General features: G+C 39.3%; 3 protein-coding genes across 6 annotated transcripts in view; all 3 read right to left on the reverse strand.

Annotated features, from left to right (window-relative positions):
- col12a1a (collagen, type XII, alpha 1a) overlaps positions 1-5,884 on the reverse strand; it is a 56,521-nt gene extending 50,637 nt beyond the window's left edge. For 3 of the 4 annotated variants that reach the window (XM_078276956.1, XM_078276955.1, XM_078276957.1), the window contains exons 1-4: positions 5,708-5,884; positions 4,296-4,401; positions 381-497; positions 128-271 (exon numbers count right to left, since the gene is read on the reverse strand). In XM_078276956.1, the coding sequence (XP_078133082.1) occupies positions 128-271; positions 381-497; positions 4,296-4,365 (331 nt within the window). In that variant the 5' untranslated portion in view covers positions 4,366-4,401; positions 5,708-5,884. The remainder of the gene's footprint in view (positions 1-127; positions 272-380; positions 498-4,295; positions 4,402-5,707) is intronic. The other variant, XM_078276958.1, reaches the window with a different exon arrangement.
- An 839-nt stretch (positions 5,885-6,723) lies between these two features.
- LOC144535652 (cytochrome c oxidase subunit 7A2, mitochondrial-like) lies at positions 6,724-12,314 on the reverse strand. Its single transcript, XM_078278199.1, has 4 exons — positions 12,204-12,314; positions 11,306-11,395; positions 7,175-7,259; positions 6,724-6,930 (listed from the first exon to the last, which is right to left on the reverse strand). Exons 1-4 carry the CDS (start codon positions 12,219-12,221, stop codon positions 6,872-6,874), a joined length of 252 nt encoding a protein of 83 aa, XP_078134325.1. The 5' UTR covers positions 12,222-12,314; the 3' UTR covers positions 6,724-6,871.
- A 680-nt stretch (positions 12,315-12,994) lies between these two features.
- LOC144535261 (cell cycle control protein 50A-like) lies at positions 12,995-18,459 on the reverse strand. Its single transcript, XM_078277621.1, has 7 exons — positions 17,981-18,459; positions 17,103-17,222; positions 16,428-16,535; positions 16,264-16,351; positions 15,902-16,045; positions 15,602-15,811; positions 12,995-14,012 (listed from the first exon to the last, which is right to left on the reverse strand). The coding sequence occupies exons 1-7, from the start codon at positions 18,227-18,229 to the stop codon at positions 13,819-13,821; spliced, it is 1,113 nt and encodes a 370-aa protein (XP_078133747.1). The 5' UTR covers positions 18,230-18,459; the 3' UTR covers positions 12,995-13,818.
- Positions 18,460-18,605: the final 146 nt, after the last annotated feature.

Below are 18,605 nucleotides of genomic sequence, written 5' to 3' on the forward strand. Positions count from 1 at the left end.
TTTCTAAAGAAATCTGTCCTTGTGTTTGTGTCTTATGCAGAAATAACTTTCATTTTTCAATTAAACATTTTAAGACGGAACTTTTTGCAAACAATCTAAATAAACCCACTGTGAAAAATGTACTTACTGGTCAGTTGTCCAAAGATGGGAATGCTCTCCTCTGACCCATAAAAGGAGTTTATGGACACAGAGTAGTCCAGGTCAGGGGTCAGGTCAGTGATTGAGGTCTTAGTGGCATATTCATCAAGAGTAAAGTCTCTGGATGGTTCATCTAGGAAAGGTAATTTAACCGTAAATCAACTGTTGTGTGTATAAACTGTGTGTATATACTGTAGGGTTCAGATCAGCAACATACTGTAAGTGCTGACTCCCATACTGACCTGCATTTGATACAACTTGTAGTCTGAAGCCCTCTATCCTTGACGAGGGTCTTGTCCATGTCATTTCCACTGTGTTCTCATTTAGAATTTTAAATGTTAAGTCTGAGGGGGGTTCCACTGCAAATAAGAGGTGAAAACACTGTTAAATCACAACAAATATAAACATATGTATGATAATGATTATATGTATGATCAAATCAAAGTAAGGCATTTTCAATAAAGCATTGCACATTGATCCCAACGACAAACACTTCATGACTGAAGTGGACTTGTTCATTGTTGGGGACAGACACATAGCACTGATGTCCATTTGTGAGAGTGACAAGTAAAGAACACATGACGACATTGAAAAAGTGTGAGAAGCCATTTTGGAGTAAAATGGCATTTGTTTGAGTTGCTTAACCAAGATGGCCAACAACTCAAGCACTGGCATACACAACATGTGCACGACTCTACCAAAGTGCAAACATTGAGTGAACCATCCAACACATGCTGAGTGCAGTCATTACAACGCATGCCCCGACCACATACTAAACAGATTTTATGATGGAGTTGACCTCATCATTACAAATATACAACTGATTATACAATGGAATCAAGGTTGCCATATAGTTGTTGAAGTAACACTTGACAAAATTGAACACCATATGTTATATATACATTGTATATAAACATATTTCAAAGACAAAAAGTGGTTTGTTGTTTATTTGGTTAAAAACTCTTTACACGAGTGAGTGGCACACATCCATTGCAAACCTTTTGAAAAGATAACACAATTCGTCAGTGGAGACCCTTGTGTACTTTTTCACTAGCAGCAAAATGCATGAGAAGGCATGAGAGAACAAAATTACTCTAGATACCCAAAAGACTGTTCAGATGTACTATAATAGAGAAAGTATGCACATCAAAATAAATATAGGAAAACATACACAAGGCCACACGCCTTTACAGCTGACTCGATCACAGTGTCATGCATCATGTACATGAGAAAGTTGTTTGGCTCAACAACTTTGACTGACTGGACGGTAGTTTCCATGTACAGTTGGGACCACACAGACAGATATGACAAACATATTTTAAAATGATATTCTTTTTTTACAGCTTGTAGGCTACCCAGTCGAGAAAAATGGTTAATGTTAATTAGGGAAAGTGTGCTAACATTTAATATGTGCCACTGACATGCATAAAATTAAGTGTTGAATCTAAAAGTGCCAAATTTACTTTTTATTAACCAAGTTACTCACTGTCATTTAAAAAGTGCCACACGGTTAGTTTTGAATGTGTGTCTTTCTTCATTCATTAAATAATGAATTAATTAACTGAATTACAATTAAAAGTGATGTTATCATAGTGAATTAGTGTTCGATTACAAAAGAAATCTACATAGTGACACAATGACTGAAAGACAGTAGAGAAGACACAATGAATCAACAGAATTCTGTGAGAAAATTAAAGATGTTAATGAGGTTAGCATGACATATTCTGCACTGATTTGCAGTGCTAGGCCAAGCCCTAATTTATCCACAATGGTACCAGTGGCAGTACACCATGATGGGGGTGATGTAAGGTAAGTGAACATGCATTAGACTGTAAGGCATCAGCAAAGAGCTTTCTTATGTGGGTTCATGCTAGCTGTAAAGTAGAATAAGACTGCCATGGGAGGCAAGAGTATCATTGTAAAATACACTTTGAGGAGAAAGCCATAGCTTGGGACACACTGAATGCACACACAGATGACAAACAGGAGCCCACCAAATAATTAAGAACGGGGATTGGAGGATCACCAACCTGACATATCAACTCAAGGAGCCCCGATGGGCCGCGTTCCACCTGATATCTGATGTACTCATCTCCATCATCAAATGGTAAGGGGTATGGAAGTGTGTGTGTGTGTGTGTGTGTGTGTGTGTGTGTGTGTGTGTGTGTGTGTGTGTGTGTGTGTGTGTGTGTGTGTGTGTGTGTGTGTGTGTGTGCATGTGTGTGGGACTGGGGGTGGGTAGCAAGTAGCTATGGAAGGTGGATTGAAAAATTTGGATACAATTGTTTAATGCGGGGGCTCGCTTGCACGAGCAACCTGCCACTCCCACATTTGTTTGTGGCAAGATTGTATGAGCATGTCATATAAATTTGTTACAATTTCTTCGACCATATGTCCTGGTTTTAAGATATACTTGAGGAACAAAAGTGGTTTTGTTAAAATAACAACTTCTGGTATGTTATTTGGAGCTTGTGGTTGCTCTTGTTATATGGATGTCTGTCCCATCAGTTCCTAATAAAGGACACCTCTGGCTCCCAGGGGCCAGAGCCTGGCTACTGTTCTTTGAGTAATTTCAGTCTCCATCCAGCCAGCCAGCCAGCCAGCCAGCTATCCTGGCCTGAGCTATTGCCAGGAGGAGAGACCAAGAAGAGGAGAAAAGAACACCGACTCTCCCAAAGAGGCAGGACAGATGCCAAAGTAATTCCACAACATGTGCTGACATTAAACATTACTGCATATTAACTTTCCATATGTATTGCAACTCAGCGTTTTTGCAAATTCCCGCAAAGAAGCCCTAGAATGGCTCTTTGTCTTTGTGCTGTCTGAGGATTAATTTGCTATTCTCGTATTTCATCTTTCCATTCCGTTGGTGGAGATAGGCTATGTGTGAGTAGACGTTAGACTCCTCTCACGCCACCAGAGAGCTTTCAAAAGGGAAAAAAATCAGAGGGTTTCCATACCATATTTCCATATTTGCCATTATGTTGGATTGAAATGTTTGCATATAAAATTACTTTGAGTCATTTTCTGACAAAACTACTGACAGATTGTTAACAGTCTATGACATGTTGGCTCTTAGGACATGTATAGCAAAACATTTAATAGACACTAAAACAGTAATATAATAGCACAAAATCAGACAAGGAAAGCAACAAAGTTATTCAAGTATGGCACTTAAGTACAGTTTTGAAGCACTTGCTTTTTTCATTGGATATTTCCATTTGTTGGAATTTGTACTAACTGAATTACATTACAGTACTTTTTTTTACATGTTTTTAATGTTGAATGCAGTTCACATTGTGATGTCAGCTATTGTAAATGATTGTTCTCTACCTCCACTATTTCACAAGTAATTGACTTCAAATGACTAAGACACTGTATTTAAATTACTTCAAACACTGTACTTGGTACTACAACCACTGCACAGAGATTTACACAGGTTTACAAAATCCTACTACAACCTTAGCATAAGCATAATAACTTCAAAAAAATATGTGATCTAGCATTTCAATGCCTAATTACCAAGACTTGGCGATCTTCCAAATTTTTGCTTTGGAAAAAGTGCAGAGGCTTGCTATCATAAAACTAAAACAGCCCGGCTAAAACATTTATGGGGAAACATTTAGCCATGAAATGACTGTCGTTCTACTCTGTGCCCGGCTGTTTAATGCATCCAATTAGAAATTGGAAATTAAATCGTTACAAGTGTGGCATAGTTTTTTATATTTGCCAAATCTGAAAGAGAAAATTGCTCCTAAAGTAATGGTTTAATCCATCTAAATTAGACCCTAAATACAAGTAAATTAGATTGAATTTGGATTTTACATCAAAGCTTGTAATGAGTCCTGACAGATACATCTGGCAAAATACACTACAAATGAGGGATAAAAGCATGACAATCATCAAGGAATCAGTCAGTAGTCCAAAAGCCACATGGTCACATAGCATACACATGAAATAAGAATAACTTTATTCAGTTTATCAATACAAAGAGTTCAGCGTCCATGTGATGACTCTCTGACATTAAAAGGAAAAGACTAATCCCCGGAACATAGAGAACCAATGGAGATATACAGGTGAAAGAAGAGAAGCAGGAGATAAAGAGACAGAGTGGGATAGTGTATGTGAGTGAACTGAGGCAAAGTGGTTTTATTTACCTTGAGCATCTATGGAGGACAGCAGGGCTGCAAGGAATGCAGCCGTGGCTAGTGACAGCCCTATCTTCATGTTTGGCCCTAAAGGGTCAGCAGAACATCAATCAATCTGAGGATAAAGAGAGGAATTGTGTTTAAGCTGCAGGTCTACTACACAGTTTTCTTTGTCAGTGTGGTGACTAGGCACCACATGCAGGGGATCTATTTATGTCTCATTTACTGCTGCATTAAGATAGTTATGCTGAATCTGAAGAATGCGTAATTTGCCCTTAACTAAAAGTACATAATGTATAAATGCAACTTGTGCTGTGGACCAAAATGCTCTCCTGAATTATGTTTCGTTTGAATGGAATTCATATTGATAGCTCTTATTATTTAATCATTACTCCTCATTTTGACAGACTGCAAGATCCATCTAGACTCCCTTACACAAAAAGTGCCACACCTTGTTGCTTCCAGTTGATTCCCACACCCTGAGAGGTACTGTAGGTATTTGGTAATGAGGGACTGAAAAAACATCTGTTTGATTTTTATAAGCATAATCTTTGAATCCATCCATTGCCATCTACTACGGTACAGTGTTATCTGTGGTTCTCACTCACTTTAGCCAGGGATGGTGTCTTGGTGAACCTCACCATATCATAGCTACATAGGTACTTTTTCATGTATTTTTACTATGGTCCTTCTTGATTGTAGTCCCTTTTGTACAAATCACGTGTTTATGTATCTCAAGTCTGAAAATCGCCCCCCTAAATCACCTCCTTCTTGGACTAGATCTTCTAGTTACAGAAATCAATAATGGACTAGCTTTTACATGGACTCACCTCATACTGTAAGCGTACTTCAGTTGAATAATGTAATGGAATATTCTCATGCGATGGGGTTAGTCATTTTACTACAGGATAAGTAGACCACATCCACACAGTAGTCGGCACTCGACTGCTGTAATCTTTACCACAGGCTGTGAGCCCCGCCTGGTGCACAAGCACGAAAACTGCAACAGGGGCCGAAATGACTGTCTTGGCCCCTCGGACAATTGGGGCTCATATAATTAAAACGACATCTAAAGCACATTAGCTACGTACTACTGAAACAATGCGTGGCTATAGCTTACATTGGCTGGTTTGTCGCTGCAGTTTTATTTCAGTTCAATAGCGTAAATGAGGGTAAAATCTTGTAAACAGTAACTAATCCTAAAAAAAAAACGTTTGTAAAGTTACTTTAAAAGTTATTAGCTTGTCTTAATGGCGTTCATCTTTAAAAGAAAGAAAAAGTGTTTTCAAACGCTACAAAACTGCGACAAAATGACGACATTCTCTCAGATTTAGTGAAATATAAATTAGTTATTTATATTCTTAAAAGTACCAAAATAACAGTGCCAAATAACAACAATAAATATAAGTTAGTCAACTCACCTATTCAACCCCCCAAAAAATGGACCGACTAAATTGCAGAGCAGCGTGCTTGAAGCCTCCCCCTCTGGAAAATAAAGTCAAGTTTTCAGGAGCTGCGGCTGGACCCCTCTCTCCTCTCTCTGGCTACTGGAAGCTCCTCCAGCAGATGTCCAAGAAGGAAAAGCCTCTTTCCAAGTGGGAAGAATCTTTCCACCATCGGCTACTTAATAGGGGGGGCAGTTCCCAACTCTCAGTTTACCATCATATGGGCATCTTAGGAAACCTCTGCCTGCGAGTTGATGTATGTCCCCAGCTATGACCAATCTACTGTTTAGAAACTACTTTTTTTTTCTGCATTCTTTTGGTCTGGTGATTTAATGTGTTTCCAGTGCCAATGCGACTCCACAGCAGGGTCACAGTTGGCCAGACACCACTAAGAGGGGTTAGAGTTTATATGCGCAACAGGCAACCTTATCCATTTTATTTATTCAGATGTCAACTGAAATAAAAGTAGAATTTTTCACTTTGTAAACAGAAACCCTTTTGGCTCTTGTAATCATAGCGTGGGTATTGCTCATGATGCGTTCAAGATGGTTAAAGAAACCAAAACAAGTGTAATAATGCTAACCAACATATTTCAGAAGTGTATTAATAATGTGGGAATAGATGGAAAATTAACTTGTTAAGAAAAGCGAAGTGTTTCAGAAACAGCTTACTCTGCTACTCACCGCCACGAGGCTTCTGACTGATTGGTGTATGGTGCCCTCTAGTGCTCAAATCAAATACCTACACTAGACCTACACAAATTTGGATTGGTGAAGAAATCCAATCTAGATTGATTAAAAATACACCAGTTACAAACGGACTGCAGTCTCCTGCTAAGCTCAAATTCTGGGTGAAGAATAAGAAAGGGGTCTTGACCTATTTCCTTAACATTTAAGCTATTTACAATTAACATTTTAGCTCAATATGAAGCTTGTAGCAAAATGTTACCAAACATCTACAGCAAGAATCAAGTTTTAAAAAGTGACTCAATGTCAGGAGATGTACATTTTTATTATTTGCAGCTCATAATTTGTACAAACAATACATATTTCAAACACAAAACATACTGATATTATTGATGGGACAAATAATTTCTGAGCGATGTGCACGATTCATCAGATAAATATGTCCAATCCTGTTTCATTGTGGCTTCTTGGGCATGGCAGCACTTAACAGCTCATACACGACATATCCACTCCCTGTGAAGAAACCAGACAGATGTATTACTATACAGATGTGACGGAGATACAACACACGCTAATTATCCTGACTTCAAACGACTCTTCATGATGAGTCATGAAATTGCAGTGATTTGACTTTCAATGTCAGTTTCAGTAATAACATTGGGGTCAGGTCACTGGCATGAGATGCGTTTTTATACAAAAGACAGACTGAGACATGAGTGAGCCTGACTCATCAAATCTCAGACAAATGCTCACATACCAAACACAGTGAGAGTCATTGTGGCTCTGTAGAGCAGAGCGTCCTTCGATCCGCCCTTCAGATGGATAGGTATACCGTTATCCTCCTGTTCAGAGAGTGAAGAATGAAGGTATATAGTTATTTTTAAAAAATACAGCCCTACTTCAAATGTATGCGATGGTCTTTTAGCTTCATGTGTTTCTGTTTCTATGGTTTTTAAAGTTTGATGAAGATCATCTCTGGTTAACCATAGCAATTACGTGGTGGCGTAAAGTACACTATGCAGTGAAGCAGTGCTGGCTCTGGGATTTAGAAACTCATTTGTCAACTAATGGCTACAGTCATTTCTAGCGCTATGCAAGGATCAGCAAAGCCTGCCACACTGGAATGTTGATTTTGCAATGGGTTTTTAATTAGCAGCTTGCAAGCATAATTAGTATAACTCCAGCCCCCGGCTACAGGCGAAGGTCATTTCAACACTGTACGAGGGAAAACCCACTGATACTTATCTGTCAGGCTACAAACAGGATACAATTAGATTCTGTCTCCAGAACCTGGGAATAGAGTAGACGCTTTAACATGATCATTATCAGTATACAGACACCTCACCCTTTGTCTCGCTTTAAACACTGCAAAATTAAGTTTTCAAATCACAAGTCAAATTACTTCAAAAGTATGACAAAAGATGCCTACACACCTAACCAAATTGGTTAGGTGTATGTTAAATTAAGATTTTGTCATTTTGCCATTTCACCACACACAAGCTGTGTCATACCGACAATGCTTAACAAATCAGCCATACTGTTATGGTAAAGTAAGTAAATAGGTGTATACAAATTTCACTTTACATCTGTGATATAACCTTTGCTCAGATTAGGGCTGCACAATTAATCGCAATTGTATCGAAATCGTAATATGGACTAGTGCAACATCCAAATCGCAGGGGGGGCGCAAGTATCTATCGATCTAATATTTGTTAATGGCAAAATATGTGTCAAACCATTCTGAATTAAGTATTGTGGTGCTGCAAAGATGTCCCAGCTTACAAATCGTACTAAAGAAAAAAATCTTTGTTTGGTAAAGATCCTCGCAAAAATCCACACTAACTATAAGCATTTTCATTTCTTTCAATGTTACTGTTTCAATGAAAATGAGAATAATAACGATCATTCCCTCCAATATCGTGAATCATATCGCAATCGCAATATCAGTCATAATAATAATAATCGCAATTAGATATTTTCCTCATATCGTGCAGCCCTAGCTCAGATATGGTGTTCAAAGTGTCAGAAAGAAGGTTCTTCGTAAGATTAGAATACTCCCGTTGCTTACAGGAGTCAGACAGCTTCTGAAACACTGTTACAAAGATCAGATGGGATATTGATGTGATCATAACGCTGAACTTGGCTCCACATTCGCTCCGGTTCTCCTTAAGTTTCGATTCCACCTTAAAAACATGCCCGTTTCAGCCATTGGGTGGCAGTGTTTATCGCAAAATCGAGACATTCTGCATCAGTGCAGATCACAGCTTTATATATATATAGTTTCCTGAAACTTGTTTTTGTTGAATCTGCCTGAATGAAAGCCAACAATCTTGTAAATTATATTTAAAGGGGTGATAGAATGCAAAACCGATTTTACCTTGTCATAGTTGAATAACAACAGTTTGGTGGGTAAATAGGACATACATAGAACCTCAAAATCCCATTGACACCTCTTTCCTCTGCAAATCTCACAATTTGAAACAGCCTCTGAAAACGGGCAAATCTCTACCTTTGTCACGCCCAAACATTTACATACAATGGCTACACCACTGATCTGAGATCAGGTAGTCTTCTGAATAGGTTGCGCAGATCTCTTTTACCACTTTTAGATGCTGTTTTACCACTAAATTCACTTCTGAGACTTTTTTTATGAAATCAACTGTGTAGAGGTCAAATATGGGCCGTTTTACGAAAATTGATAGCTAAACCGGCCTGCTGTGAGGTAGATGGAGCTCCATCACGGCTGGCAGCCAGCGGTGCTCAATACCCGCGCAAAGTCACCATTTCTGGGTTAGTGGACTACCAAACGCCGTTGCCCTGACAGAGCTCCAGGGCCTGCAGCTCCCCTCTTCCTGCTAAATGTGTGTGAGTGAGAGCGCGGTCATCAAGCTTGTTACGCCCGCAATCTCTTACCACAGGTTCCAGTTAATCTTATAATGGATATGTGTATTGAGTTATTTAAACAAACGATCGGGGAACTAAATGCCTCTTGTCCGCGAGTGAGCTGGATTGAGCTCTATCAATGAGAGCTAGCTAGCTTGCCTCCTCCTAACAACCTCTAAAATTCACAAAAATGCATTAAATTGAAATTGGCTTTGTTAAGACCTTAGGGAGCTGTGATATACATGTCGTGATGAAATCCGAACTGTAAATATACGATAGTTATGCCGAAAGTGTAGCAACGATCTTTTCCCATAGGATTAAATGGGACACATAGCCTAGCTAGCAGCTCCTCCTAAGGAGATCCCTAAAATTCACAAAAATGCATTAAATTGAAATTGGACACAATTGTTAGCTTTATAAGACCTTGGGGTAGCTGATACATAAGTGGCGTGACAAAATTCAAACTGTAAATATACTCTAGTTATGCCGAAAGTGTAGCTAACTAGCATAGGACACATAGGACCAAAGGGACACTAGCAGCTAACAAAACCCCTCATGTTAACAAAAATGCATTAAATTGAAATCGGACACAATTGTTAGCTTTATAAGACCTTGGGGTAGCTGTAATATAAGTGGCGTGACGAAATTCTAATTGTAAATATACTCTAGTTATGCCGGCAACTGGCAGCCGGCTAGCTCCGCGGAGCCCCGAGTCCCGGTAGTAAGTAACCGAGAAACTGTGACTTTCACTGGGTATGGAGCTTGCCGCTTTCTCGTCAGACTGTGTGGAGCTCCTAAAGTCCGACACGTCTTACCAAATTTGCAATTAGCCATCAATTTTCGTAAAACAGCCCATATTTGAGCTTTATATAGTTGATTTCTCGCATAAAAAAGTGTCAGAAGTGAATTTAATAACAAAATAGTAGACAAACAATGTATAACTTTGCAGTGTCTGAAATATGAGACCTGCTGTCTCGTCTCCAATGTGTTTCTATGTAGTTCGCTCAAACCAATCAGCGCGCAGCTCATCTAAATATTCATGAGCATACCATATTTGGAAGAAAAGCTCTTGTTACAAATTCGCCCATATTCACAGGGTAGTTAAGGGCCCATAAAATAGCATTCGGTCAATTTTCAGCCCAACCAATGTTACATACCCTATTAGACCTTAAGGAACAGTGTGAACTACCCTATATAATCATTCTGTCACCCCTTTAAAAAGTCACAAATTCTCATGACCTGTAGCCTACCACACTGTGAGCTGTAAGTGTAATATGTTGTTGTAATGGGTTTTTTTTATGTCCATATCTACTGTGGAATTATGGAGAAAATTAGACTCAAAAATAGACATTTGACAATTATATTGCAACAGATGCTGACTTTGCACTGCCCCAAAATGCCCATATATGGTTATCCGTTGAATGTTCGCACAACCACATGCTGTCTAGATAATAGAAGAGCATAGGCTATATAATTATTCACAGAAGAGGGAAACTGCATTTTCAGCAAAAATGTTTTTTAACATATTTATTATTGGTTTAAACATGTGATAACAAAGCACACAACACAGTTTGGAGCAGACGTTTTAATTGTCACGCGCTATATGAATTTAAAAGAATTTTCAAAAATACCTTCTTTTACATTTTATTTTCCAGGCAATTTCAGTGCAAAGTCAGCATCTGTTGCAATAAATTTGTCAAAATGTCAATTTTTGACCTTGATTTTCTCCATAATTCAGGTGAGAAAATCAACGGACAACCATATTTGGGCATTTGGGGGCAGTGTAAAGTTTTAAAGTTTGTAAAAGCAATTGCTGCAATAAAATTGTCCAAATGTCTATTTTTGAGCTTGATTTTCTCCATAATTCCACAGTAGATATGAACATAAAACAAAAAACATTACAACAACATATTTCATTGTTTAAGGTGGAATCGAAACGTAAGGAGAACCGGAGCGAATGTGGAGCCAAGTTCAGCGTCGTGATGTGATCATACATTTACCCTACCTGAAACAGTTTTTGTTTTTCCTTTACGGAGTTATCAATCTGTCTGCGAGCACTGCTGGAAATGCTCCGCCTGGAAAGCTGCCGAAGTCCCTGGTGGCACAATAATTGTACTGATGATTTTATAGTTTAAACAGTTATGATCTAACTAACAATGAAATAGTATGTGAAGTGACACAAAACGAACAGTGTCATTAAGTGACACAAAGTTTGCAAAGTTTATTTGACAGTTCATTTCAACTAGCGACGATGGAAATTGCCATTTCTGTAGCACTGAACCACTTTAAAGTATGCTAAAAAAAAAAAATAGTTCCTTGTTTTAAAGCCTCAAACAGTCAAAATGGTGACATCTGCTGGCAAACCCTCTGTATTGCATGTGTCAAAACAGAGGTCAACTCACTGTTATCACCGTTTATTAGGTAGTTAAAAAATGGTGGTAGGCCTACTACACCATTATTTGATATGCTGTGGCAGATATAGACAAGCACGTCCCTGATAATGTGTTCAGTGTTCGTATTGGTCAAGTGATTTTTGTTGAGTTGAAGCGAGCAAATGGATTCACCTGTTAAAGGTCGATACCCTGTTGAGTGTTTAGTTTCGCAACTTTAACCTGACTTTCATGCTCCACCACTTGTTGCTTAACGTTAATATATAGCGCTGGCGTCCCGTTATAAAGGACAACTCTGTCTAAGTTAATACCACGCAATAACGTTATTCCTTTCCTAGTTTGGAAAGCTGAAGTAACGGGCCGTTAATGTTACTTGTCATTAGGAACTAACGTTACGTTACCCAAGCAAACGTTTAAAAGTATTAATTAGTTGCACCATAATAACCCACCATTAACACGTTAATGACATTTGAAAGTTCTATGATAAATACAATAGATTAACGTCTCTCTTACCATTAGCTGTCTGTACATTTTTGCCAAGCTTCTGTGTTGTTAGGCTAAGGTAAGGAACGGCACCGCACAAGGACGGACAGTCTGACTTCCCACAATCCCTTGGCGCCCTTGGGTTACATCCGGTCGCGTGAGATTGTTGTAGTTAAGTGTCATTTAAAACAATAATTATAATCATGTAGCTATGATAATAAATAAAGTAAAAAGGAAGAAAGCGCCCCCAAAAAAGTAGTGATATATGATACAAGGTATGGCTGCGATAGTGATCTGCAATAAAACGACAAATTACACCAATACATTCACCAAGTTTTTTTAATTGGACCCTACAAACCTTGTAAAAACCCATAAATTTAAACAATTTACTCAATGAATCAAGAACGCAATATTATTTATATAATATATAACATAAGATGAAGTGAAACAAGGGAAAAACTAACAAATGTGACACTTTTAAAGTGCAAATAATGTGGTCAACATTGAAGAATGCAAGATAATCAAACACTCAGGCAAAACTGTAAAAAAAAATATATAGTATAGTGGTATAGGATAATGTTTCTATCATTAATAAGCATCAAAATGTAATTTTAAAAAGATGCCTTATGACTGGCTCAGTCTCGTTATACAACCAGTCACAGCAGGGGGTAAATAACCACACTTTTGGTACTACTTGTTGAGTATTCAATGACTTTCGAGAATAAAATATTTGTTAAATATCAGTGCTTACCATAATCAATGGCACACAAGCAATGCCCTTTCCGAGCCTATATTCAAGGTAATCTCAAAAACCACAGAGGTATGTCAATAAAATATAATGGTACATTCATCAGCAGGACATATTACAGTACATAATATGGACACAAACTTACAATAAAAATACATACATCTTTCCTTTCCTCAAGAGTGTGGCTGGCGTCTCCCTTAGAGATAGGGTGAGAAGCTCAGTCATCTGTGAGGAGCTCGAAGTAGAGCCGCTGCTCCTTTGCGTCGAAAGGAGCCAGTTGAGGTGGTTTGGGCATCTGGTAAGGATGGCCCCTGGGCGCCTCCCTAGGGAGGTGTTCCAGGCACGTCCAGCTGCGAGGAGGCCTCGGGGGAGACCCAGGACTAGGTGCAGGGATTATATCTCCAACCTGGCCTGGGAACGCCTCGGGATCCCCCAGTCGGAGCTGGCTAATGTGGCTCGGGAAAGGGAAGTTTGGGGTCCCCTGCTGCAGCTGCTGCCCCCGCGACCCGACACCGGATAAGAGGAGGAAGATGGATGGATGGACATCCTTCAATAATTAAGCCATTCACAAAGCATTGCTAAAATAAGACAGATACTTTGAGAATGTATAGATAAACAGAAGATAAATACATTTTTTTGAAGACAGGAAATGACATTCTCAGCGGCTGACACAAAGCTATATGCAGAGACACAGACTCGAGCATCCTTCTTTTGCCTTAGTTGACCTACACAAACAAACATCTTTTGATGAGACACTTAAGACAATGCTGTCTTTACACAAACACACAACAATTACAGAGACCAGTGTATTCACGCTAAAGTCAACAAGCAGTCTAGAATAGACCTCTTAGGGTCACCCATGCATGCATAGACAGAAAAACGTGATACAAGAACAGTTTAGTTCGGAATATCTGGACTGTTGTTTCGGGTGTCATATTTATGGTGGATGATGAGCAGAACTACCCCCAGGAAGAAGCAGATGGAGCCCACGGTGATGTAGGCAATGCCAAGGAAGGGGTTCTTCCCTCCCATCCAGGAGATGGTGCTCAGGATCATCCGCTTGCGACCATCAAAGCTGAGCACAGGGTAATCTGATGGCAATACGGTTAAAAGAAAAATGATTGCTTCTGGCTTCATAGTTCTTCAATCACAGCTTGCACAGAATCATTAATTTGGAGAAAAGAATTGTAAACCCTAATATAATAATCATATCCCCATATGCATCCATTGAAAGTCAATAAGCAATTAATTGATTCCCCAATCAATGGTTAGGTATTGTCTTTGCTTTTAAATGGCCAAAAAGTCCTGTGACTAAATGTGGGCCACACATTTTCAGTTCAGCCTTTATTTTTAGTATAATTATGTGTGCTTGTTAGTTTTAGGGTCTTGCAGGATGTGTCCACATTCTACAGTGGGCTCTCTTTCCAGAAGCTGGTTTACTGAGATACCTGGATCACTTTGCTGAGTAAAACCTGATCCGCCTGTAATCTGGAACATGCTAATGGAAAGTGACCGGTTTTGGGACTCAGCATAGTTTTCCAGATAACTCAGTAAACCAATTTCTTCAAAAACGCCCTGGCATAGACATTAAACACACAAAACTTGAATCAGCCACAATAGACAAAATATTTGACGGTAAGCTGATTACAATGTTGTTGATGTTGAGGTGCTTTGTTGTTCACTTGGGTTTTGATTTGTCACCCTCTGTAAACAAAAGTTGTGAATTGCCTGCAACTCAATGTGATTTAAGATGATCTAAGTTTATTGTGTTTCTACATAACTAGCAGAGTGCCCGTTGAAAATGTGCCTGTTTGGAACGGGCCGATTGCTTGGCCTGTGGTATTGCTGGTTGTAGATTCTCCAAAACCAAACCGTACCCCAAAATTACTTACAGGAGGACCCCAAACCACTGAATATACAAATATACAACTCCACTGTCCGCTATGAGAGCTAATCAGCACATATCTGCATTAATCAACCAGCAGAACCAAACTGTGTGTGCACACACACAGAAAGAGAGAGCGAGAGAGAGAATTTTAGTGTTGTCTTTTTCGTCAACAATATTGCATGTTGATATCACCACAGTCAGCGTTTAAAATGACAGCTGTGTTGTCTCGTCTCATCGTTAACGAATGTAACACTTGTAGCTTGGCATATGAAGTAGTGTTATAAGTTAGCGCTTAATTAAGCGGACCCAGGGTGAGTTTGATGAAAAACTACTGTCTTCGGCCGGTCAGCTCCGAGTTAGTCTGCATTGCACAGCGCTGTGGAGAAATAAGCTCCAAGATTAGGTTATGTTCTTCCTCTGTTTAGAAGTGGTGAATGTACGGCTCACAACAACTTAATACGATAGTGTCTGATTTTTATTTGCCATTTAGTGTTGGTAAATGGCTTTTTATTGAGTTTCCTCTGAGCAAAATAATAGACACTGAAAAGCCAGTGTTACGTAGCGCCTTTTTCCCCCCCAACCTTATTCAACACAACAGTTGCGATGTTCCTGTCAACTAACACACACACACACACACACACACACACACACACACACACACACACACACACACACACACACACACACACACACACACACACACACACACACACACACACACACACACACACAACTAAAGCTAGCTCTAGTTTTGATTGTGCAGTGAGTTTCTGGCTATAATTCAAAGGATACTGTAAGTGATCTCCAAGAGGTATTTGCCACTGGGCAGAGTGGGGGTTGTGCTCGACTTCTTCTGGATGATGCGATAGAGCTTGCGAAAGGTGGGCAACGCAGCCGTGCGCATCCACACAATGAAGTCCTCATTGATAAAGCCATTGTTCTCAGGATCTGATGGGTCCAACTCATACACTGGCTTCCTCCAGTTCACCGGCTTAGATGTGCCTGAGAAAGCACAAGACAAACCCAAGCTAGTCTGTGCAACTTAAGTGTTTATGAGCCTAGAAGATCCTATGCACAGTTTCCTAAAATTACCTTGGAAAGCTACAGTAAGGTTGTTGTTTCCACCAGGGTTCCTGAATTTCACATGCTTGTCTGTCCACCATGCAATTCCCTTCTTTACCAGAGGAATTGTATTTCTGGTGCCATTGGAATCAATATGATACAGCTCCAGAGTGTCTGAAACAAACAAACAAACATTACATTCAATATTGCTCTATTAAGTAAGTGCAGCCAATGAGCTAAACTTCTGCAAACTGATGTCAGAGTTCTGTTACGTACGGAGCTTTTAGTCAGGTTTCAAAGATGTGATAAGACTTCAGTTGAACACATGAGTAGCAATAATATTTACACTGCTGAGGAGAAAAATGTGAAGTTGTTCACCGTGTCTCACTTACCATTGAAAAGGCTGTTAGCTATGGCCCCACATGGAGCAATGGGCTGTCCTTCACTTGTACGGTACGGTTCACATTCCTTGCTGGGGTTCTGTAAAAAGAAGCCAGTGTCAAACTGATGCACAAGACATGTTTGTTACAATGGTACAACATTTACAAGATTATACCTTTAAAGCAGACTGGTCACCATTCAGTTGGCTGTCATCCCTGGACTTCACATAGCGTCTGTGGTTCTGATAGAAGTTGGATAAGCCGTAGTACATAAAGACATTGCTCTGCATGGGAGGAGAGATCGTGTTACAGACAGAATGTATCCGTAAAGGCTAGGAAGTACACCTGTAAGGTGAGACTTGAGATTCTTTGGATCATTAGCTCTATCTGTGCAGATGTGTTTACCATACTTAATTTGTTGCGCTAATTTAAAGGCAATGTTCACGACGGCAATGTATCAAACATAGGTTTCTTAATGTTTTAAAATGAGATATAGGAGTTTAATTTTAGTTGCACCTAAAATTTGCAATTATGCTAAACTATAACCCAAATCTAAGAAGTACTTAGTGACACTGGTTTGTCTTATCCAGAAAATGTTGAGATACAAATTTGATTGGTTGAGAGCTTTTATAATTAATCAATAAAAGCCTTCGGAAAGTTGCGGGATTGCATATTTTAAGACTAGAATAATCAATGGTAATGACCGCTACAAACAAACCTTGAGTGTGCCTTTCTTTGAACTTAAAATAGATCTTAATGGACATTTAGTGTCAGGAGGACGCGATCAGTTTTGAAGCTGAAGGCATGTATTATTCATTCATTGGGCCCGCATACTGCAAGCTGGTGCTTACCTCAAATGGCTGCTCCAATGTGAAGGGTACTGAGCAGACACATGGTGTTGTGCTGTTCCAGCTGAAGTTCTTGGCACAGTTGTAGCATGGATTGTTAATGTCTACACCAGTGTAATCAATCTGAAAAGGAGGAGCCCATTAGTTGAAAAATAGCAGAACTAAACATATTAAGTAGCTACACATAGCTAAAATAGATGCAAATTCAGTCAAGTACAACTGCACTGCAATAAATTCCACTTTTATGAAGGTTATGATATTCAGTTTTTTTTTCTTCCTTTAAGAGGTATTGATTCAGCTTATGGTTGATTTTAGAGGCTGTAGTTTAAAAAGTGTTTCGAATATATTTGTTACCTATACTGATAAAAGGGTGTTACACTAAAAGGGGTTTCACAAATGTTGACAACCTCATTAATATAAATGGGGTGTTATACTAAGAGGTGTTTATAACATTTTGATATAAATGTGTGGACAAAATACTAAACACTTCTTCTTATAATGTAATCCAATACAACCCAACAGCACCACTAACTGCAGCTTCCGAATAACCATAAAGTTCACGAAGCCAGTTTTACCAAAACTAAACACAACCTGTTGTATTAGCTAGCTAGACTGCTAGCTGAGTAGCGTTAACTTTTATAAAGGTAATTTCAATATGACAAAGAAATGGTAATATATTAAGGACTCACTTGTTATTTGTATTCTTGTTTGTCCTAACAGGATTACAGGTCAATAGGTTTAACTTTAACGTTACAGTAAATTACCGTGGTTGAAATGGACTGTGTAGAAAACCCTAGACGCACCTAGCTAGTTAGTGGTGGCTATAAAGTTACTGTAACGTTAGCTGGTTAAAAGACCGGCAGGCATTACTGTTACTGTACCTCGAACTCTTTGATGTTGTTTGAACTGACAAACAGGCCGATGCCGATGGGAATGAAGATGAGACCGATTACGAAGAAAGCAGGCAGCACGGTGCCTGCAGTCAGAATGGGCTGCCAGGCTGGCAGTCGCTGCTGTTTGAACGCGGTGTTGTCCGGCTTTTTACTTTTCACAACCCCGGCGCCTCCGTTATTCGAAGCGCCCGAGTTGTGTCCGTCCTCTTCCTTAGCGTTGTAGCTTGACGCCATCATGGCTGCAATCCGTTTCGGGCAAATAATCTACTGTAGCGTTAGTTGAAAACCGGCCGGCAGTTTCTAGTTAATCCCACAGTTAATAAACACGAGACAACACTTTAAGGCGAAGAGTTAAACTGTCTGAGGGGAATTTACCCCCTAATTCAAATATCTACTCATTGTAGTATTGATTTTATCCGTTTTGTTAGCTAATCTCATATAAGAGGAAGAAGCCGGAAGCCTCTGAGCCAATAGGATGATGAGACGTAGCTGTTACATCACCGCAGAAAATGAAGACGCCCCTTTCTCACACTGTAGCTAATGTTGTGCACAAACATCCAATAGTATGGCACAGTTTTACATATTATTTTAATTATTTATACTATGATGACAT

This window comes from Sander vitreus, chromosome 20 (assembly GCF_031162955.1).
Source record: "Sander vitreus isolate 19-12246 chromosome 20, sanVit1, whole genome shotgun sequence".
NCBI lineage: Eukaryota > Metazoa > Chordata > Actinopteri > Perciformes > Percidae > Sander > Sander vitreus.

What these genes read in the sequence shown, in the direction of transcription:
- LOC144535652 (XM_078278199.1), bottom strand. An exon ending in AAAAACAAAAACTGTTTCAG is followed by an intron (nt 7,260 to 11,305) that starts GTAGGGTAAATG and finishes CTCTCTGAACAG; the next exon opens with GAGGATAACGGTATACCTAT. An exon ending in AATGACTCTCACTGTGTTTG is followed by an intron (nt 6,931 to 7,174) that starts GTATGTGAGCAT and finishes GTTTCTTCACAG; the next exon opens with GGAGTGGATATGTCGTGTAT.
- LOC144535261 (XM_078277621.1), bottom strand. Translation starts at nt 18,229, where the DNA reads ATGATGGCGTCAAGCTACAACGCTAAGGAAGAGGACGGACACAACTCG. An exon ending in ACAACATCAAAGAGTTCGAG is followed by an intron (nt 17,223 to 17,980) that starts GTACAGTAACAG and finishes CCTCCTTTTCAG; the next exon opens with ATTGATTACACTGGTGTAGA. An exon ending in CCTTACTGTAGCTTTCCAAG is followed by an intron (nt 15,812 to 15,901) that starts GTAATTTTAGGA and finishes GTGCTTTCTCAG; the next exon opens with GCACATCTAAGCCGGTGAAC.